Source organism: Fundulus heteroclitus, chromosome 9 (assembly GCF_011125445.2).
Source record: "Fundulus heteroclitus isolate FHET01 chromosome 9, MU-UCD_Fhet_4.1, whole genome shotgun sequence".
In the NCBI taxonomy this organism is placed as follows: Eukaryota; Metazoa; Chordata; class Actinopteri; order Cyprinodontiformes; family Fundulidae; genus Fundulus; species Fundulus heteroclitus.
The window spans coordinates 8,232,732-8,255,662 of record NC_046369.1 but is presented as its reverse complement, the minus strand read 5'-3'; the positions used below and the strand labels follow the sequence as shown (position 1 = coordinate 8,255,662).

Here is a 22,931-nt window from a genome sequence, read left to right as displayed (position 1 = left end):
GCGAGCTGGAAACGTAACCCTGTTCGGTTTATAACACGAATGAAAAAGTGCGAGAGAAGAAGCCAAAAAAAAACAAAAAACAGCACCTGCTTTGCTTGCCTGCCCTTGTCCTCCTTCTTCACGTCGTTGGACTCGTTAAAGATGCGCAGACACTCTTCCATCGGGTCCGACTCAAAGTCCAGATCATCCTGAAACATGGAAAAGTCGACCCTGACGTCGGCAGGCTCCTCCCAGCTCGTCCCGCCGGGTCCCGGGTCCTGGTCGGCTTCATCCTCTGAGGAAGACGGCGTGCGCTCCGACGCCTTCCTCTTGCTCAGGCGTGCCCTCTTTAACGCGTCGGCCGACTTCCTCACCAGGACTTCCTCCGCCTCGTCGTCGCAGTCCATCGCCTCGGCCTCCTCGGGGCTCTCGTCTCCGAACAGATCTGCGTGGCTTAGGCTCAGACTTTTGTCTTCGGGTTTCTTTTTTGCCGAGCCGGCGTTCTGCTTCACTTTAGCCGAGCTACTGGAGCCGCTTCGGCTTTTCTTCACGTCTTTTTGCTTTCTACTGCTGTCAAGTTTACCGTTGCGCTGTTGGCTGTCTTTATGCTTGCTTTGGTCTTTTTCTTTCTCCGATGGTCTCAGTTTTTTGCTTTCTCGAGCGTCTCTGTCTTGTTGACTCAAGTCTCTCTTTGCTTTTTCCGCCGTCTTATTCTTACTGTCACATCGCTTTTCGTCCCTGCCTTCCCTCCGGACTTTATCTGATGCCTTCGCCTTTATTGCGTTCCTCCCGTCGTCTTTCTTGCCCTGACCCTTGTTCTCTTTCTTTGCCCAGTCTTGTTTGGGGTTCTTAACTGGTCCGTTGTCTTTTGTGCTGCTGCTGCTGCTGCTACTTTTAACACCAGATTTCTTCGCTTCTTTATCAACGCTTTGCATTTTCTCTGGTTTGCCGATTTTACTCGAACCACTTTGATCTCCTGCCTTCTTTTTTGCCGCTTTCTCCTTTTGTTTGGTGTTTTCTTGTGTGTCAGAGTCCTGTGCGATCTCCTCCTTGTTCCTCTGTGTAAGTGTACCCTTTATGCTTTTACTCCTGTCCTTTGTCTCTTTCCCCAGAGCGTCCCTAGCCGACGCAACGTTGGCCTTCCTTTGCTGGAGACTGCTAAGCGAGGTGGGTCGATACTCAGTTCCCGAACTCTCCTCATCCGAGTCGGAGATTGTGTATTTTTTTAAGTCTATACTCGCCTGCTGTGGCTTTTTTCCAGCTGCGACACACTCGTCTGAAAAACCTGCCCCTGTTAGCCGATGGGCCTTCTTATAATCAGTCCTAACTGGATGGGAGCCCTCGTTTCTTGTGTTTTTCACTGCGATGCCAGCAGTGTAGTTGGACATAGGGTCGTACTCCATGTCTGTAGACGGTTTAGAGTTGTCCAGAGTGTATTTGCACTTTGCAGAGGATGTACTGTTCAAATATTTGGGGCTCTGGGGAGGAGAGGGGAGCTGCGTCCGGGGCTGGGTTTTTTTCACTGAAGTGGGAACATATTCCATGGAGCTGTTGTTGCACCCCTGACTGTCTGAATCCAAGGTGTACTTGCTGCAGCCCGGGGTGGGATTGTATCCCCTTGATGTGATCTGATAGCTCCCGGGATCGTAAGCCAGGTGCGAGGCCGCTGCTTGGCTTTTAACAGCGTTAGATGAAGACAGACCGGTCTTCTCCGTGGGACTGTAAGGTTCGTCCCCGATGCGAGAGAGCTTCCGCTGTTCTCGCTCCACCTCGCTGCGGACCTCCTCGATGGCTTTGTTGACCATCTCCAACGCGCCGCTGATGTCTCCTGAAGGAGCAGGCTTTCCATTCTGCTGCTCCTGTGGTCTCACTACCTCTGGTTTGAAGGGATCGTAGCCTTGATCTGCAAGAAACACAGTTTTAGCTTTGGTGTGCCATGCAAAAGTATTATTATCCCTTCAGCAACAATCCACCTTATTAGGATTTAATGGGATAGACAAATACACAGCAAAAACGGAACTAGAAATAAGTAAAATATTCTTAAAATTAGTGTATTTGTCCTTGATTTGAGCAGGTAAATAAGATGATTTGTCAATGGAATAAGATTTTTGCACTTAAAATAGGAACAATTCATCTCCATCATCTTATTTAAAGTGCAGGATGTCTAATTACCTTATTTTAGGGGTAGAAATACTCCTTCCATTGGCAGATCACCTTATTTATAAAGAATAAATACACTAACTTTAAGAACATTTTACTTATTTTTTTCCGTTTTTGCAGTGTACAAGCTATGCTGCTTATGAATTGAAAGGAACAAGTCTGAAAAGTGTGGTATGCCTTTGTAGTCGTCCCCCTTTACACCGATACTCAAAAATACGATCCAGGGCAACTAAAGGCCTTCAGACGTCATCTTATTTGTAAACTGAGTCCACATGTGGGCAACTTAATCTCAGTGTTTCTCACTATCCCAGCTGTTTGGTCAGCACTTCGGAGGTTTGCTTGAGAACATTAGTGTTTTAATCATGTAAAGCACTTTGCATTGTCTCTGTACTGAATTGTGCTATACAAATAAATTTGCCTTGCATTTTTGCAGAACTGTCTCCTTTACGCCTGACTATAAAATAATTTTAATTATATTTTACTGTGATTTTTAAATATGAAAAAGATGTGCAATGTGTGTCAGCATGAACTTCAGACACGGAGGATACATTATAACTTATACAATTTAAAATCAATTTTAAGGCAACTTAAATGAAACATCCAGTGGGGGAAAGTCTTAATGTACTGCATTATCAGATGAAGTGGGTCTCAAACACACCTGAATCACTAGCAAGCAGCCAGGCGCTACTACTAATGAGCTAATATTTGAGGCACATCGAAAAGTTACAAGACAGCCCTGTTCTTATGTCTGTGAGTTAATTTCTACCTGGTAGCTTTAAGCTTTATTTTCCCCGCTCACGTTAACAATGATGGAGCATAACCGATACCAGAAATCCACTTCATAGCGATGGACATGGAAGGTCTCAGCTTGTTTTCACTCGGTGTCAACCTCAGTCTTTTGTTCCGCTTTACCCCAACAGAAGACACCAACAAAAAAAATTAAAATAAAATTTAACTAAACTAGCACCTTTTTGTCCGGACTGCAGCTTTTTGACGTCCCCGTAGGACGGCCGACTCTGCCGGCTGTGCCTGAAGTGACAGTACGGTCTGTTACACCCATTCCTGCCGCCTTTGCCGTCGCCGTAGTCGGCGTAAAACGGACAGTCAATCCCTCGGAAGAAGCCGGTGGACCTTAACATTATCTCCGGAGGGTCCTCTCATGCCCGCACGTCCGCCACGGGCTTCGTACTTTGCGTCAGTTCTCCAAACAACCAGCAAACTGGAACAATAACAGTGTCCCTAAGGCGCCATGACAGACTGGACGAGAAGAGCGGAAGTCTCGCGTGAGGTGCGGCGCGAACACGTCAGAGGGCCGGCCAACTGAAACCCCAGGCTCAAGATTCGTCTCAACACCGTGACAGTTAAAGCTGATGAGAATGGCCACACTTTCATCGAAACGCCTTATTTTATCGGTTCATAGTTTCGACGCAAACTTTTAAAAGTCTACGTTTACTAATAAACGTTATTTTAATCACCTACGACATGAAAGGGACAACTGCTAGGATCGCTTTAATACAAATATCATAGGCCCAGCTTCTAACAAAAGGTTGTTTGAAACCGGATGAAATCCACACAACCCAGTTATTCCGTGCTGTTGTGGTTGGAGGTCTTAATGTTACAAAAGTTGAAAAAAAATGGACAAATGATGGGATATTTCTAAAGTATTCCCCCATATCCCCCACTGCTTTATTGATGCACAACAATATGTCTAAAACAAGACTACATTTCAGAGACAGGAGTCCCCATGACAAGGCTTAGCTATGCATGATTTGGCTGCACTTTGTTCATTTTCACAAGTGAAAAGCCTTTCCAAATCATTCGACAAGATACAAAAACACTAGAAATGCTTTTAAAACGGGTCATTTTCGCAGCTTTTCATTGATTTTTCAGTGCAGCCGCCATTTTTGGATTTTAGAACGACGTCTGGCACATGAGTTTCCACTCTTGGGCCCGTTGGTGCCACCGATCTTCCACACACAGGAGACTGGGGATAGCTGGATAGAGGAGGGGTGTCTGGATTTTGTAGATCCATCCGACTTTCCAAGATGGAAACCACACTAGGTCTTCAATTCCAGTCATTTTCCCCAATATGCCGTTATGGAGATCGTTGAGCAGAGCCTGAAGTAGACAAAGCATCAAGCAAAAAGAAACATTTCAAAATTCTTTTAAAAACAAAAAAGGCTTTGCCAAAGGATGTTTTTTTAATATAAATTTGATGTCAAACTTAAATTGGCTAAAATGTGCTTGTAAATAAAATAAAATAAAAACTTTACATTTATTAAATATTTACTCAACTAACCAGGACACCAAATTTGAAAGTATAAAGCAATACAATGTTCAAAAACTGCTCACCTTTTGACACCAAAATCAATACACCTTATGATTGAATCTACATATTCAAATGTAAACCAGATAAGTGCAAACTTATGTGAGGCAAGTTGTGAAAGCCGGCCTCAAGGTGGATACCAAGACAGAAGTGAGATTCTGTTTAGCTACAAGTATATCAAGCAGAACAGCATTTTATGGCCAGTTCCAGTAAGCAGGTTTGCTCCCACCAGTTCAGCAGTTAAACCATAAAAAAAATATCAGCAATTAATACACATTTTAGCTGTAAACTTCTTCAGTGATACCTACCTGCACAGCCAGTGGCAAAGTTCAGACAGGCTCATGCTCAGGTTTTTTATCAGCTCTGAACGCCTGCTATCATTCTCAGGTGTGAAGGAACAGGTGACAGGTGAGGTAATGATTGGCAGTCTTCTTCTTCTTCTGTTTTATATGGGGGTTAGCAATCAACTTCTAGGTGCATTACTGCCACACTCTAGACTGAAGTATGGTTCAGAACCTGCCATACCTTCAACACATTCGGTATAAAATAACCCTAGTTCTTTTAAAAATATATATACATATAGAAAAAATAACTATATGCCATAATGTTCTATGCTCCTTATCCTTAAGTTATTCTTGTTCTTCTGACTAATACTCATCTCTCATGTGAATATTTATTACATTACAATCTAAGAACATGTATGCTTCAGTGTTTCAATTTGCAATAATCACAAATATCCGGTAGCGTGTTTGTTAATCACTTTAAGCAGGCTATTTAATCCCATTTTACCAAATCCCATCATTGATGTGAGATCCTCTTCTTTATTTATTCTATGACACTTTCTTAATTCACCCAATTTCTTTTGAATATAATAAAAATATAATAATATAATAATAATAATAATAATAATATCTTGCCATGACTTATAATTGCCTCTCTGTCAGCAGTTAAACATTTAGTTGGGTCTTTTGATATTTATTCTTATTTTAATAGAGTGAGAATTATTTTAGCTGTGGATGTCTTAACACAAAGATCGCTGAGGAATTACACCAACTACATATTAAGATAAAAAAAACAATAAACCTAAAAAGACTGGCTTTGCAATTATTTTACATGGGTATATTTTGTTGTACATATTTTTGTGTTTTAATCGCTTCAAAGGGGGACACTTAACATTAATGGAGGACTACTTAGCCTATTTTAGGTTTTAAAGGAGCAATAAGTAAGATATTTTATGTAAAATCAACCTAAATCATTCTCACTGAAGTAACTCTCCCTAAAAACAATCGGTCCTCTCCATCAACAACGTCTTAGTCAAGTTTTTCTCCTTTTCAAGCCTGGGCTCAATCTGAATACCCGTATAAAGTAAGGACTCTTTAGCGATTAGTGCATCAGCGGTCGCCATGATAAATGCTGTCAGCAAGGAAGGAGGCAAGAAAAGTAGCTTGTATGCTCCCTCCCGTGGCTAGTTTTGCCTAGGACCCCTGCGACGTCCCTTGCTGGCACTAAAAAGCCTTTAGGTATCCCACAATCCCGCGATATAAGGATAGCCCACCTCACACAAATCAAAGAAAACGTCCAGAGAGAAGAGAGCGACCACTTTGTAGTTAATTTTCGGAAGGCTGTAGGCCTGGATTTGACCCGCATCATGCATGAGCGTTTCCGTCACGTAATGATGTCGGTGTTAAAGGGTGTCTGAAATTGGCACAGCAGTCTGAGGCTCCTTTCCTCCCCACGATAGAGTTTTTACTGCTGACCCCGTGAGCGCAGCATTAGTCTGGCAAAAGCGCAGCAGCCTGCAAACATGGAAGCCAGTAAGAGAAGCGGACCAGAAGTAGAACAGAACACAACATCATAGACCTGTCCTGTTGAAGTAAAGATTCACAGAAAAAATGAATCGTTCAGTAAATGCACATTTTCTAACAGGCCAGCAGGTTCGATGTGCTTTAAATGACAGAGATGAGTATTACCACATGGACCAAAAGTGTGAGCTGTGATCTGTTGGAGCAAGACGGGAAGGTTTGTTCATTTGTTACTGATTTGTCTTCATTAATTTACTCACCGAGGAATGTTAATGGCCCTCTACAGTAGGCGTGCCCCTGCTTACGATTCCTCTCAGAAGGACAAACTCTTGAGACCTTGGCAAAAAATAAATTACTTACTCTAAACGTCTGTTTAAACATTAACCTCTGTAGTCTGTTTATTCTGAGAAGCAGCTTATAGGCAGTTAAAAATGAGCTGAAACTCAACATCAGATAACATTGCTTCAGTTCCACATTTAGGCAACAGCAGTAACAATTAGAGGATTATCATCCAGAAATTATAGCTGTTGAACTATTTGTTGTTGAAATGGTCTTGATGAAAAAACTTGAGGTGTGAGGTGTTTAAAAAAAAAATATTTTAACAAAATTACATCAGTAAAAAAAAAAGTTTGATTCTTGATGAAGAAAAAAACTATTAAGCTGATGTTGAAAGAAAAACCTTTTGACCAGTGAAATCATTAGGGGCCATTTGCAGGCTATGGACTGATTTTGTGTAACCCGGATCAAATAAATTACAATTTTTTAGATATTTTACCTTCCAGCCCAGGCAGTTGATGCTGGTTTTTACTGAGAAATTAAAATCTTTGTGAAATGGAAAATTAGAGGTAAAAGACAAAGTAATTATACGTTTTGCTTTCTTTTAATGTATTTGCAAAATAGGAACAAAAAATTACAACATTTACTTAATTCTGCATTTACTTGATTTATTAAACTAAAGTCCAATCCCTCGACCACAGATTGCTCCCTGTGTGCCACTCCGTGTGGCAGCACAATGGGAATGGTTAAACTGTGAAACTATACAGAAAAAAATATTTAATTTATTTTAAATATAGCAAAAGACCCTGTTCTAGTTGCTGATAGACAAGAAAATTATTAACCGGTCTGTTCATTGATGAGTAGATAAACTTAAGGTAAATAATTTATGGTTTTCTAAGTATTTTTAAAGATCTAAAAACATGTCTTGACATGAATATTGTTGTGAAATGTATGGTTGACAGTTGTAATATAGTGAGTTTAGCTGGATGGCCATGTTTTGGATTTTTCAATGGTGTCATACTCCTTCTGCTCTCTTATGGTGACTTGAACTGGGCTGCCTTAGATAATAAAAGCTTGGGGCATTGTTCCATAACCTCACCCTGCTTTAGACTTTACAACTTCCTCTCTGACCTGTCTGCAGTGTTCCTTAATTTTCCTTTGGCTGTTAGTTCACAAAAGCTCATCCAGATACGCCGTGAGTATCTGAATTTATACTGAGATTCAATAAAATTTTATTTATATAGCGCCAATTCATCTCAAGGTATTTTGCAAAGTCAAATTCAATCAGATTGTACAGGTTGGTCAAAAGGTTTCCTATCTAAGGAAAACCAGTAGATTGCATCAAGCAGCATTCCCTCATCCAGAAAGAGCGTAGGATGTTTCAGATGTGGATTTGTAAAAAATAAATAAATAAATAAAAATAAAAAAGGGAAAAATCTTATTATCCCTCCTCGTAATCATGCACTTCTTCCTCTTGGTGAGTTACAAAAAATACTAGTTTGTTGCTGTGACGAATTAAAATATAAGTACCATAGTTGTCCAGCAGAGGGAGCCACATACCCATTTGGACCGAAGTAAACACCAGTTTTCCCCAGACTACAAAAAAAAAAAAAAAAAAAAACACTGCTGTTGCATCATTTGATGTCTCCACCTATGACGTATGCAGAGCTGAAGCAGGAATTATGTAACAAACAGGTTTGGCCAGTACAGATCCATGCATCCATTATGAATCAAGCCGAATAGACGCTTTATTATAGAGGGGCCCAATAAAAGCTCAGCGGCCTGACAGCTACAGGGTTCAAGGCATCCGAAATAAAAACTGATTGCAGTCAAATCAATGGTGATGCTTAATGTATACTGTTTGACATCCAAAAAGGTTTTAGGCAAACCCAGTGAAACATGAGAAAAATGTTTTCCGCCGTGCCAGCTGTGACCCCACAGGGTCAGAAATGCTGCAACAACTGGCGTTGGTTCCACTCAGCAGAAAGTATTCAGGGGAGGCCACGGTGTGGCCCACGGGAGCTGGAGGCATCTCTTGCAGGAGGTTGCATCAGTCTGGCACCCGTGTTTCTTGCAGAAGAGCGCCCCCTACAGCTGCAAGGTGAAACCAGTCCCATTCCGGTAGGTGGAGACAAGTGAGCTCATATTTCCCCACCACATCCCAAGGACGCAGGTGAGACACCCTACGCCGGTATCAGGGAGTGTTTACAGAGCCAGATGAAACGGCCTCAGCCTCGGCCAAAAGATAAGCTTGTTGGAAATAGAAGAGAAAGTTCACGAGTTCATCTCCGAAAGGGAATAGAGATAAATAAATAAACTCAGCAGTAAACAGGACACGAAAGCAGTTCATATCATTTTATTGCATTTTTTTTTTTTAGAAAAACAATACAAAAATTCTGTCGCAACTGTCAAAATGTTGCTTCGAGTTAACTGCAATCATTCACATGGTACAGTAAAGTGCTTATTTTAAATCAAAAAGTTGTTTTTTTTTTTCACTGAATAACTTTTAGACTTTAAATTTCTACCCCTGAGCACATTAGGCCTGGGTTTTCTTTTTTTTTTTCATCTCAGTGTTAAAATTAGGTATAACGTTAATAAAACGCTTGTGGACTGTATCGGTACAAGGAGGCGTACTCAAAACGGCGCTGAAAAGGAGCCATTTTTTTTTTTAATAGGACATTTGATCCATGTTGGTGGATTGCAGATGCCTGGCCTGTGGGCTACATTCAAACTGTGGGGAGGCTTGTGATACTGTCCATTTGAATGACTGTATATTTAACACTTTTTGACAAAAACAATACAAAAATAAAATTAAAAATGGAGGCTGCAAGATTTAATTTACCCCTTCTCTCCCCCTCAGACCAAAAAAAAAAAAAAAAGGCAGACCAGAACAAAAACTGCCAGTGGACAGATATTAGAAATGGTCACGACCGATAAGACTCTGATATCGGCGATGATATTACAGAGCATGGCCAAAGTGTGCGTTACCAAGTTTCCAGCCCCGTCAACATGGGGAACAACTTGATCGAAGCTTTAAAAAAAAAAAAAAAAAAAAAAAAAAGGGGAGGAAAAGGCAAAAATACTGAAATGTATAGCTATCTTCAAAAAAACCCAAAGATTGCCTGGATCACCAGCTTAATGCTTTCAGATTGATAGCAAAGTAGTTTCCAAAACTGGAGAAGAAACAGCTGCATATATATATATTATATATATAGAACTTCAAGTAAGTCTTATAAGACATAAAACCCCGTAATGATGTGTCTGTAGAAAAGGTATTTAGAAGTGTTACAGTGTCCTATTATCAGCATATCGGGTCCTTTTGAGACCGTTTCCAGAGTACCGCCGCTGCAGAGCTGCCAACAGGACATGGACACCGCACCCCCCCCACGTCTCCATGTCACACCTCCAACCTTCTTTGGTGAAATGGCTACAGCGCCGCGGCGTTGTTACCTGTCCACTACCTGTCAGCTAACGCCATGAGCGGGAGCTGAACAATTACCAGCTTACACACATTAAAATAAAAATAAAACAGGAAAAAAAAAAAAACTTGCCTTCACTGGGCACGAGCGCTCCAGATTAATTCAACAAGCTTTGCGTCTCACCTCATCCAGCATAGTCTCATTTTAAAAATTAAGATTAAAAGAAAAATAAAGACAAAACTGTCATCTTAAAAAAAAAAAATAATAATAATTAAAACGTGGCACATTGATGTGGAGTTGTCAGAACGTAAAATAAAAGCTTATAATACAGCTCATTTATGTGTTTTTTTTGTTGTTTTGTGGAATGTTTTTCCTTTTTAAAATCATTTCTGAAGAACCTTGCCAGGCTTTTATTTGTGAAGTGGTGTCGTGTTCTGGAAACGTGTCAAAAAGAAAACGAATGGTCAAATGTTTAAATGCATCTGATGAGGGGAAGAAAAAAAAAAAAAAAAAAAAAGATACTCTGGTCACAGTGGCCATGTGCTTTTTCAAACCCCCATGGAGGAGTTCTAACCTTTACTTGCAAAATATTTAAGGTTAAATATCAAATGCACAAATTCATCAGTAGAAAAAAAAAAATAGATATATATACAAATTCTGTTTGTAGAAAAAAAAGGGGGACACATGGTGGATTCCTTACACTGAAAGTAACACTGACCCAGTTCCACTTGCTAAGCTGTTTAAGTGAATCTGAAATTAGCCTGTACCAACATTTCAGCAACAAGCTAAATAAGGGCGGGCGGGGCTAGCCAGACACTTGCACCACATCAAGCAGTTAAACTGTATAGCTTGTATGTTTCAAAAAAATAAAATAAAAATAAAGGGAAAAATAACAAGTGCTGTGACCGCTGATAAGTGGCGTGACTGGTCAATTAACGGCGTGGATCGGTACACCAGAAAAGGGACTCGTTAACATTCTTTGCTCATTAAGTGCACGGCCGCCAGGCTGATGAGCGGATCTCAGACTCGTGACGCTCAGATGTGAGGGACTTCTCTTCAATATGGGGGGGGGGGGGGGGGCAGTCTCCAGCCACAGATCGGACCGCACCAGGCACAGACAGAGTCGGCTCGAAGCCCTTTCAACCTCTCAGATACTAAACAGCCTTCATGTTGGCGTATTGCATAGGCGCGCGCGTGTGTCAGCAGACGGGCCGCTCACGCGCGGACGTACAGGCGAAGAGAACATTCCAGATAACTTAATTCACAGTGGATCCAGTTGTAACGTGGGAGCAGCACAACAGGTTGTCCTTTGGTGTCTGAGCTTTGTTTTCAAAGTTCTGACTTCTAAACTGAGTCGAATGAAGAACAAAATAATAATAATAAACACTCCCGAAACATGAAGCGGCCCCTCCTCCCCAACCTGAACGTGCTGTATGCAGGTACTGTGTAGATGTGCTTCAGAAGTGCTGCATAAGGGCAGAAGGCATTTAGAGCGGCGGCGTCAGAAGCCGGACTCCAGGAGGACCGGGAGTCGAAGAGAGAGAGAGAGGGGAGCCAAACCGGGGGAGGAGGTGATGGGGAGCAGTCCAGTCTGGAAAGTTCTTGTAAATGAGGTTGAGAACTCCAGGTGGAAAAAGCTCAAGCACAGTCTCCCACAATGACGAGAGGGGCCAGGAGCTGGCAGAGCTCGGCCGCGGAGACGGGGCCTCCCTTCAGCTGGCTGCTCCTCTGCCTGCGCCGCGCCAGCTTGGAGTCGGAGGGAGGCGAGAGGCGCACGGAGGAGCCGCCGGCAGCAACGATCAACGGGACCTCCTGCTGCTGCTGCTGCTCCTCCATGCCGTCCTGCTCGGCCAGCTGCCGGTTGACGGCCATGGCCTTCCCGGCGAAGAAGGTTAAGTCCACGGCACTGCTGTTCCTGGAGGGGAGAGACCGGAACAAGAAGAGTTAGGCTAAAAAAAGGAACGTCTGTCTGTCAGAGCAGGTGGTACGGCTCAAACTTTAACGTTTTCTCACCTCTGATGGATGATGGATGTCGGTAAAGTGTCAGATGCTCCCTTTAAAGTGAAACAGTTTTACTTTAGTAAAAAAAATCTCACGGCTCAAACTCAGTTTCAGACGTCCAGAAGCGTGCAGACTCACCCCTTGCACCCAGGGGTGCTGCAGCACCTGGCTGGCACTCAGACGTTTTTTGGCATCCCGAACCAGAAGTTTGGATATCAGGTCTTTGGCACTTGAGGAGATGTGAGCCCAGTCCTTCTCTGGAAACTCGTACTTTCCTTCCTGGATACTTTCAAACAAAGTGTTCTGCACACGCAGAACGACTTCCCATCAGCCATCTGTGCGTTCGCGCGTCTCATCTCGCGAATGAACTGAAGCGTTAGGAGCGTTTACCTGGCAGGTGTGACAGGGTTCTCCCAGTTCCCATCCGCAGTCGCCGCCACATCGACCCACAAAGGGCGGATAGCCGCTCAGCATGATGTAGAGGATGACTCCGAGGCTCCACAGGTCACAGCGCTTGTCGTATATCGTAGCTTCTTCACTGAAGGCCTCAACGACTTCAGGTGCCATGTACTCTGCTGAGCCACACTGCAGCGGGGAGAGAAACGAGGGCTTTAAGCGACAGGAAAGTCACGGCGCTGCCAACAGAAAATTTACTCTCTCCAGCTGATAACTCAAGTGTTAAGGCTGAAGGGGGGAAGAGGCTATTTTTACACAGCGCCTTGTTTTTTTTTTTTTTAGATGTCTGTGTGACGGTCACACGCCAAGCTGCGAGTGATCAGATTGCGATTCAGTTTTAGTGATTTTGTTCAAGGACTAAAGCAGCAAATGCTGACAGTTTTAAGTCAACTATGAAGCTGAGGGCTAAGCGGGGACTGGTTAGTTACATCATTCTGAATCAAACAACAAACGTTTAAGTGGTTTGGGAACAGGAAAGAGAAGCAGGTGTCTAAAACTTATTGTTGAGCCCCAAAAAACAACAACAAGAGTTTGGTTAGAGGATTGCTGAGCAAACACCAAAGTCCTTTTAAATTGCAGTAAAATCAAACATACTTTGTAGTAAAATACCTTCTCCTAGCCTGTTTAACACAGAGTGTTTACACTGAGCACCATATACCAGCTGCCTCCAACCCCCCCACGGCTTCCTTATGCAATAAAATGCACCGCCGCAGGAATCTCAACTCGAACAAAGCTGCTTCTGTCACAAAAATCCCCTCCCCCACGCTTCTCATCACCAGCACCGCGTCTGGGGCGACCTATTACCCAGACAAGCACACGGGATTTGGGCCAAACGCAGTTAAACACCCCCCATGATATTCTAGCACCCAGTAAGTATTTAGGCTGCCGGTGGAAAGCCGACAGAGCTGGACTTAAACGGGCAACCCGACATTCAGACAACATAGCAAGCCAGCAGAATGTAGTAAGAAGTAAGCGGGGCTTTTTTTCGGGACTCTTCCTGTACAGCTGGCGCAATCAGCGTTCGCTTACTGCAACGTCCTCAAACATTCCTGTAAGCGGCACTTATCTTCTGCTCTGCGGCTAGATCTGCTGCTATTGCAAGCCGGGGCTTTCCGGCTAACATGTGACTAGTCAGGCCATGTTTGCAGCTCTTGACGACGCGCCTCTGCTGTTTGTAAACTGCAGGAGTCGCTGAACGGGTTCCCAGCTCGAGAACACGTCCCGTCATGCAGGCGCACCCGTAACGAGGAACAAAAGCCTTTCCTTTAATTAAGTTGCAGGTCTTCAGCTCCACTTTTACAAACGGCTTGTATAAAAACTATCAAGCGTAATAACTTGCGTGCAGCAGCAGAACCGCTGCCACAGGAAGCTGAATTTAAAAGGCTCTGGGTACAGCTGATTCAACACTTTCGACAACCAGGAAGAGCAACAAACGCACGGCGGCAGCAGCTGCAGGAATGTGGCTAAAGGGGAGCGGGGTGCAAGTCCTAATAGTGCGATGAAAACCAGATAACATTGTTCCAGTGATCAAGGCAACAAAAACAAGCTTCAGCGCATGACCAGACTGGCCGTGTGTCCCTCCCCTTGCCAGCGGCTTCAGCCAATCACAGCTCAGTTGCTAGGTGGCGGGGCGATGACCAGCGTTTCTAGAATAAGCTTTATGAACGGCCTTTGTATTAAAAACAAAAGGAAGAACGGAGCGCCTACTGGGCGGAGACTTGTGGAGAAGAGGCATGAGCTTCTCTCCCTCATGCCGCATGGAGGGAATAAAGGAAATTAGTTTTTATTTTCCATTTCCACGCCTCAGGATACAGCCTTGTAAAAGTTATACTGCCTTCTCTGTGGCGTTACATCGCCAAGGATATCACACAGTGTTCCAACCTCAGGATCAACTCGTCTGTAAAACAAATCCTAAAATCCAAGAGATAAAAAAAAAACGAAAAAAAAAAAACAATAAGATTAAGAAGTGCCTCAAACTGACGGAAAAAAACAAAACGCTCATACGGTCCATCCAGAAGTTTAATAGTCTGATACAATTCATGAGAGCAAAGGAGCTAAAGTTACAAGTGTAGACCCCCCCCCCCAGCCAGCACATTCCTGCAGGCCTGACGGATCTCCTCCACCTGCTCCGCTCCATCTAGTCGGCCCACCAACAGACTACATGTTGACATAAGCACAAAGCTTTCCAGGTTAACTTTCCCGTTTCTGAGGACGCTTCTGTTTACTGGCCACAGTTCAGAGGAGGCTTTTTGTGTTAGAACAAGGCGGGGGTTAAACAACCCTAACCTCCATGGGGCTAAATATTTGCCACCGATAAGCAAAAGGACGATGACATCAAACGGAGCCCCCCCCCCCCCCCCCCTTCACCTCCACCACCACCAAACAGTCACATCAGCAGAGTGCGGGATATAAAGAGGAGATTTGGGGAAACAATCCGAGCCGTTTCACAGAAAAAGTCCATCGCTCTGAACGGTCGTAACCTTTTCCCATCACACCACCATTCTCCTCCCAATCTATCAACAGCCCTGCAGCCAACAACACCGAGAATTGCTCAACAGGTTATCAGGCAGCCGGATTGGATAAAGATATCTTTTTACAGCCTGGAAATAACCTTCCTATCCACAACAAGGACATAAAAGTCACATTTTACAGGACCTCTTAAAAACATTAAGCTTGACGGGATTTGCTAAAGCCTCTTGATAAAAACCTGGTGTAGAAAACAAGCGGCTGGACTTACAGGAGTGAGGAGTTCGGGAGTAGAGATGGGCGAGCTGTCACTGTTCAGTTTGATCCCACTGCCCAGGTCAAAGTCACAGATCTTGACTGGAGAAATCTGATAAAAACAAATTTTTTTCTCAGCTTGTGCTTTTCTATCATAGCTGAAAACAACTATTTTAAATTCTTAGATTTATGATAATAGAAACATGAACACAAATGATACGTGTTGCCCTTTGCACCAAGTGCACAGATAACTCACCTTGTCTGCACTCTCACAGAGAATGTTCTCAGGTTTCAGATCTCTGTGGGCCATTCCTGAAAGGTAATTAAATAAAATAGGTCATTTAAAAATAATTTAAATCAGACAGTAAAACAATCGGATTTAAATAAATCAGATTACTCTTTGATAAACCCGCCATCACGCCAACTAGTTCATCTGTTACATTAAAAGTAGCCGTCAGGAGAGACTGATGCTAAAAAGTTAACTGGCTAAAAAGTGCAAGTCTATCAAAAACTGCTGTTAAAACCCCTTTTGTCGTCTTTAGTGGCCGTTTGAGTCAAAATAATATCACTGGTGTTTGCATGTAATCTCACCCTTGTTATGCAGGAAATCCAGAGCGCTGGCGATGTCGTGCACCATTACACTGGCTTCCTGCTCGCTGAAGTGCTGCCTCTTGTGAATTTGTTCCAACACCGAGCCTAAAATGGGAGTAAAGGTAAGAACAGCTCAGATTTGGGAGGAGAAAAATATAAAAGAAATAAATTCATATTAAAAAAAAAAAAAGGGAATGTACCTCCTCGAAGTTTTTCAAACACCAGGTAGAATTTGTCTTCCTCTTCAAAAAACTCCACCAGCTCCAGGATGTTCCTGCAGAATGAGAAAAAGAAAAGCTGTAAATGCCAGAAGTTGGATTTCCAGTTACCTGGACATAAAACTGTTCTGTGGTGGGACTACCACATGAATTCAGTCTGCATACGTCAGGCTTGTTGTTGAAACATACCTGTGGCCCTGGCACTGGTAAAGCATCTCCACCTCACGGAAGACACGGTTGCGGCTATGACCAGGTCGTTTTTCGATCATCTGAAACAAAAAAACAATACAGTTTAATTGTTAAAATAAAAGACTGGATAAACCGTAACCAGGATCTTGCATGTTCCACAACAATATAGAGTTAATGGAAACCGGGCTTATCTGACCTACCAAGTATTTAGACGCCCTGTGCCATTTGAGATTGAAAGACCACGATAGTTTTAAAATCTCAGATCCTAAATGGTTTGCGATAACAGAAAATACTCTAAAAATAACCCTGTCTGGAAATACACCACGGCGAGGCCAACAGCTGCACAGCACCCTGCCAAGAGAGAGACTGCTGACAACAGAGCAAACGGGCTGAAATTTCCAGCCCTGGTTGGTTATTGTGCGATTTGGAGGCTGTGCATGCCTCCCTTTCCTGGTAGCTGGATTACTGGCGGTATTGAAGCCCAGAGGGGCCCAGAGCTGCAGTGTGTGTGTTAAGGATTAATGCACAGACCAGTGTCTGTTCACAGGTCCTGTCTGAGTTAACAGCATAAACGAATATGCTGACAGAAAAATGTTTTTTATAATAAAAGTAAATCTAGAAAATGCCCTAACAAAAAACAGAGTAACTGCTAAATAAAGGAAGAATCCAGGTGGTAGATTAAAATCAGTCTTCATCAAGTCAGTACACCCTCATCAACCTGGGGCGGTGAATAATAACTTCAGTATAAAGTCTTTGTCCACAGGCCTGAAGCCAAACATGCTGCACGGCCGCCTGCAGCCAACCCGAAACATCTCCATGTCTGGAGGGGGAAGGGAGAGACGGGACATCTGGCAGGAGCAGTCTGAGCCCCCTTCATTACTCAAAAGGCCTCCAATAGCCACCAACTTTCATGCCTCCTCCTCCTCCCTGCATAACTGCCACCCCAAAGACCGCAACAATGTTAAAGAGCAGCCTGTTGCAATGTTTAAAACCTCCCCCACCCCCCCAGAGATTTTTAAAGCATGAACAGCAAAAGAAAGTTCCAATAAGTCATGAAACGTTAAAGCTCTATACGGTGAAGAAGTATTCAGAGTAAGAACAAAGCAATGTAAACACACTGGGTCACAACCCTCACCGCCACCCCCCCTCCTTCCTCTTTGGGTTTTGTTTTGGAACAGCTCACAGTACATAATGTTCCTACTATGAGCGTCCTCTGTAGGCAAAAAAGCAAAATAAAAAAAAGGGGGTGGGTAAATCCCGCCAAGCTCTCTGATAGGCTCGCCAAACTAGAACTGTGAGAGGAAGTGTCCGATAACAGCAGCTAGTGTTGCAAACTGTGCAGAGGTAGCCCAGAGGAGCCCCTCCAAACGTCCACAACAGAGGCCTGAGCTCAAGCAGAAGAGGAAGTAGTAGCACTTGGGAGATTTCTTTAAAAAAAAGGAAAAAAAGAAACCTCAAACAAAACAAGAGTTGCTTGTACAGATTTAACCACTTCCAAATTCCCACTTTAATATAATTTCATGGCGCACCACTTCATCAGAAAGGTTTTTGTAAACGACAAAGGAAATGTCCACAGTTGATCACACAGCAGGAAAGACATAAAATGACGCAACATCATCATCGTTTTCAAAAACATCCGTGTCACTCATCACGTGCAGCAGGGCCTCACCTTGACAGCATATTCTTTGTTTGTGATGAGACTGATGCAAGCCTGCACCCTGGCATAAGCACCTTCCCCCAGTACTTCGTCCTGGAGTCTGTAGACATCTGAGGAAGAAATGACAAGTTCGATAAACTAGGGATGCACCGACATGAACATTTGGGCCGTTATTGACATCGGATTACAATATTTACTGGTATCATACCAGTCTTTCCCTCAACATTAGACCTGGTTTCTCTGTTTTGGTTAAACACAGCCCTGTTCCTGCCCTGCCTCACAGTCACATAGCCAAACAAATACCACATGGCCAACCCAAAACATTCACAAACGGTAACCGGAAAGAAATCGACAGATATCAAACCAATACCAGCATGTAAAAAAAACAACATCCTGATATTGATGCTAATGCCGAAATATGGTGGATCTCTATCATCAACAAAATGTTAAAGATTTTTTTATAACGGCATCATAAAATATTTTAGCAGTAAATGTTTTACCCTCAAATCGTCCAGAGAAACTGTCCGTTGCTCTGCAACGCTTTTTCTTCTTGTTTCTCTTCTTGGCATCAGGAATGTCAATAGGCTGGCTGGAAGGCATGTCTAAGAAAACAGAATTTTAAGGCTCATTAGTGAATAAGCACACACAAAAAAAAAAAACATGACAGAGATAATGCATAATAATGCATCTAATGTATGTGATTCATGCATTAGATGTATCTTCTATAAAAAAAAAATGCTTTCAGACTAACTGATCAAAGCCTAATTGTGGTTTGTACCGACTTCAAAGTAGTTTTCGAGACCAAGGCTAAAGGGTACAGAACGCTCACCGTGTCTTGGGGCAGAACCAAAATTAAATGAAGAATCAATGTGGTGGGACCCATTCTTGGTGAAGTCCTCCAATTCAAAGGGATTTTGGCCCTGAAAAGTCAAATAACCTTGTTATCGTACAAAGTCTCGGGGAATTTCTTAATCCAGATTAGCAATCAGTTATTACCCGATATGGCACGTCATTGCCCGGCTACCCGAAACTATAAAGTCAAAGTACAATCAGAAGTCCTTGCCAAGAAGACATCAATGTAGCTTTTGCAATCATTAAGATTGTTGCCAAGGATGTTTTAAATGGTTCTCTCTACGCCACCCACAGAGCCATATGCGTCTTCAGCAACAGGATGCGGGCTAGAAACATGTGCGTGTTTTTGTGTACACCTGAAGACTAGCTCCCCCCCTTCGGCAACACAAGCTGACTGACGGGCTCCGATTACAAACTGCAGTCCTGCAGCCCCCCTTCAACAAAGCCTTTAAATAAAACAGCTCACCTTGAAAGAGCGGTGGAATCCAGTGACTTCGGTGATCTTGTTTTGCACCATTTTTGCTTGGTTTTGGGGGGTGATTTCGCTCCTTAGAGGGTGTGCGGGCGGCAGTGGTTTTAATTTGCGGTGTATCAATTTGCACTTCTCCGAAACCGAGTCCGTTTCAGAGAGAGTCACAAGTGATGACACTACGCTGGCTGGTACGCTCGCTGTGGCGCTTTTGAACGGGAGCCCTGTGTGGACAAACCAAACACACCCACGTCAAAAGAACTGTTTGGGTTGGGAGAAAGATTTATACAGCAAACATTGTTTCACTTCTATAGCCTATATATGGATGGACGAAATCAAAAGCTAATCACGTCGGTGGTAGCTTGCAACAAATTTAATGGGAACAACATCAACGTACGCACAAAAAAATAAAATAAAAAAAATAAATAAAGACATCCCAACATAGACCTGCCAACTAAAGTAAATAAATGTGCGCTACTACGCTGTCTGCAGTCAAAAAAACATTTCAGCAGGAGGACGGCAACCGTTAAACGAACCTCTGATAGTGCAGCGCACGCGACCCAACCGTTAAACCAGCCGTTAACGGTCGACTGGCAGAACGTTTCAGTCGCCATTTGCAACAAAAAATAAGTGTGGTTTACTCACCCCGTTGTTAATGTTATAGCTCCAGTGTTAGCGTCGTTGTTGTTTCACCCACTGCGCCAACGGCCGCCAAGGGCAGTCGAATGGGGATATTCGCCGGGAAATTTGTGCGTGGAAGGTGGCTGGAAAGCTACTAGCGTGGGTGCTTTTATAACCTCCCGGTGGCTCCTCCCTCCTTCCCACTTCCAACGGCCGAGAGGCGTCACGTGCATTCTAGAAAAGGACATCTTGGCAAGGTTCCATTTCGCTTTAGGTTTTAATTTTCACGACCGTTCTTTGAAGACCGACGCACCTGTAACACATAATATTTTGGCCACTGGATAAGAAAGGGTGAGCGATATATTTCAGCAAGCTGTCTGGCAAGTTTCTGGGAATGTTTCATGAAACGTTTGGATACCGAGGCAGCTTTACTCACGAAGAGGTACGCAGCCATTTGAGCTCTGTTTTGCTTCATTACGAAGGGATGTGTGTGCGTAATGTGTGTGTGTGCGCGTGTAGGAAGGAAATGGTGAGTACGTGCGTGTCGGCACAGTCAGCACGTACAACTGTTCTGTCAGGATTTTTCACTGGAGGCGTGCACTACAGGAATGGACCACAACTTGTCGACACGCTTTTGTACTGAGATCAAATCACAAGCCTGGCCTCTGCTGATCATGCTAATGAAAACATACCACATGTAATAGAAAGAAGGGGGGAATGCACAGGCGCTTGCAACCCTGTTTACATTTTAGGAATATATATATATATATATATATATATATATATATATATATATATATATATATATATATATATATATATATATATATATGTATATATATATATGTATGTGTGTGTGTGTGTGTGTATATATATATATATATATATATATATATATATATATATATATATATATGTATATGTATGTGTGTGTGTTAACCATCTTTCGCTTTTATGTTCATTTGCAGCATTTGCTCCAATCACACGGTTGTTTCTAAAAACGAAAAAAGAAAAAGAAAAATTCCCTGCCTGACTCAACGCACACACCTTTGTTGCAGACATGCTGCGCAATGTTATGAAGAGATTAAACCTGCGTTGATTTCAACACAAGAGGGCTTCCCTAAAGTATTGCACTTTAATTTTTGCTTTAAAAACCTAATAGCAGGTGGTGCTGCCAGAATCCTATGTACTTTGGTGTATTCTGTGCTTTTTTTGTCTAGGCATAAACAAACACACACTTGTGTCTGTGTGCAACTGAAAGCAGATTATTACATACACTGTTAAGTGAATGCAAAACAAAACAAAAATCTCATTGCCTGATGATAAATTAAACTAATGTTTTCCTTTTTTTGCACCAGTTAGGATTACTTTCTGTATTAAACACCAAATCTGTAATTATTGTAGGGTTTTTATTAGCTGTAAGTCATAATAATAAAAATGAACATAAACTGTACAATTGAAATCTACTCATCAGTGTGAGTGTAACGACTCTATAAAACATATGAGTTTGACTTTGTGAGCTGAATAACTGAAATAACTGCAACTTTTTTCAATGCACCTGCAAATGCAGTTTTAGAATCCTGTGTTGAAACATTTTCTTAAACAAAAAAAACCCCCAAGAAATCAGAATTGCACCTATTCTGCTTGATTATTTGCTGGAATAAAGTTGTCAAACACATGTGTGCAACATCTGCCTCCTAAGGTGTACTATAGGACGTGATATCTGAGTATGTAAGTTACATTGTGCAAGAGGGAGCTTTGTAAACAAGTAGCTGCAGATAACCCCTCCTGTGATGTATAATGACGCAAACGTGCATGTTTTGCAGCCCGGTGAAGCGCTTGTTCTGACGAGGATGGTGACAATTTGTCATGACTGTGATAATGGAAGATACCCAAGAATTTGCAGAAATGAGCCTGCGACTGAACCATCTGCTACGTATGAGATGCCACAGCAATGTTACCGTACAGTTGACATGCTCATGCAGTATTTTCATAATATCAAACAGCTTCTGTGATTCGCTGTAAGTCGAGGGCCTCCTGACGGTTGTATCAAGTTTATATCTGGTGTTTTTTTTAAGACATGGTCAGCAGACCACATGCTTTGTCCACAGACCTGAGTCCATGTGGTGCCTATTGTTGCATGTAATCCTCGGTTCAGAGTCCTGTTCTGTGCAGCATTAATGCATTTCCTCCATGGTTTCTTAGTCGAACAATGCAAAGCTTGCTCTTAGCTTTCAACAGTCTTGTGACTGGAGGCTCTCTACTCCTCCTCCTCCTTTAACCTTCTGCCCCTCAAACATAAAACCTGAAGGTAGCAAACATTACGCAAGCCTTCGGCTCATTCTCCTTAGCCTAGAGCACATCATGTAGTCGAGGCTTTTGCACAAACAAGATCACTCTTGGAAGTGGGTGGGACGTGGTCAGAGTTACTGCAGGTCAGGCCGGGGGGGGGAATGGGCTGACACATGAATACCTTCAGACGGCTACAACTCCGTGTCTGACGTGAAAGGCGGCCTTCTTCTTTTTCACTGCAGCTCACAGGCTCACATTGCACAGGTCAGAGTGTTGTCGTACACGTGCACTGCTGTCTTTGTTGCTGATACATTGCAGAATGCATTCCTATCATTTCTAATATTAGTTTAGATTTAATTGGAGAGTAACAAAACAAAAAAAAAGAGAGAATGCCTCTTTTCAGCTAGTGAGTCAAAGTTTTCTCACAAATGTCTGTTTATGCAGCACTGCTGCAAAGTAAAGACACAAGTATGAGTTTAATCCTCAGAAAGTTTGGGGAAAAGGAAGAGTAGTGTACACAAATAAACTATTCGTAATCCTCTTACACTTTATGCATATATGTTATATGCTAACATCAATTAACTGAGGGACAAGTGGATGGAAATTAGCCTCGGGCTTCAGTCTGGTGTATTTACAAATGCTGTTTTTCTTAGATAATATGCACCATCCCTGTTTTAAATAATAATTCTGATAGTCAAAAAAATTATAGCTGCTCCGATCTTCTCTAACATGAATTTATTGTTATTTTGATTGTAATACAGATTTATGTGGCAATTGTTTTATGAGCTTACTGCACAGAACATCATACAGCTTTGCTGTTATGGTCTGGTCCTTTTTTTTAGGTGTTAGTCATGCTATCAGCTCAGGTAGCTAGCCTGCACTCGACTGCTTAACATACATGC

At 42.7% G+C, this 22,931-nt stretch overlaps 2 protein-coding genes across 2 annotated transcripts in view; both read right to left on the bottom strand.

Annotated features, from left to right (window-relative positions):
• The window catches only part of rexo1 (REX1, RNA exonuclease 1 homolog), a 29,790-nt gene extending 26,369 nt beyond the window's left edge, over positions 1–3,421 (bottom strand). The window contains exons 1-2 of the mRNA XM_036140954.1: positions 3,107–3,421; positions 87–1,882 (exon numbers count right to left, since the gene is read on the bottom strand). Coding sequence (XP_035996847.1) covers positions 87–1,882; positions 3,107–3,278 — 1,968 coding nt within the window. The 5' untranslated portion in view covers positions 3,279–3,421. The remainder of the gene's footprint in view (positions 1–86; positions 1,883–3,106) is intronic.
• Positions 3,422–8,884: 5,463 nt separating this feature from the next.
• mknk2b (MAPK interacting serine/threonine kinase 2b) lies at positions 8,885–19,903 on the bottom strand. Its single transcript, XM_012881417.3, has 14 exons — positions 19,762–19,903; positions 19,114–19,340; positions 18,625–18,715; positions 18,296–18,397; positions 17,808–17,905; positions 16,139–16,218; positions 15,932–16,005; positions 15,732–15,836; positions 15,397–15,452; positions 15,157–15,252; positions 12,354–12,548; positions 12,102–12,266; positions 11,976–12,016; positions 8,885–11,877 (listed from the first exon to the last, which is right to left on the bottom strand). Exons 2-14 carry the CDS (start codon positions 19,162–19,164, stop codon positions 11,601–11,603), a joined length of 1,431 nt encoding a protein of 476 aa, XP_012736871.1. The 5' UTR covers positions 19,165–19,340; positions 19,762–19,903; the 3' UTR covers positions 8,885–11,600.
• Positions 19,904–22,931: the final 3,028 nt, after the last annotated feature.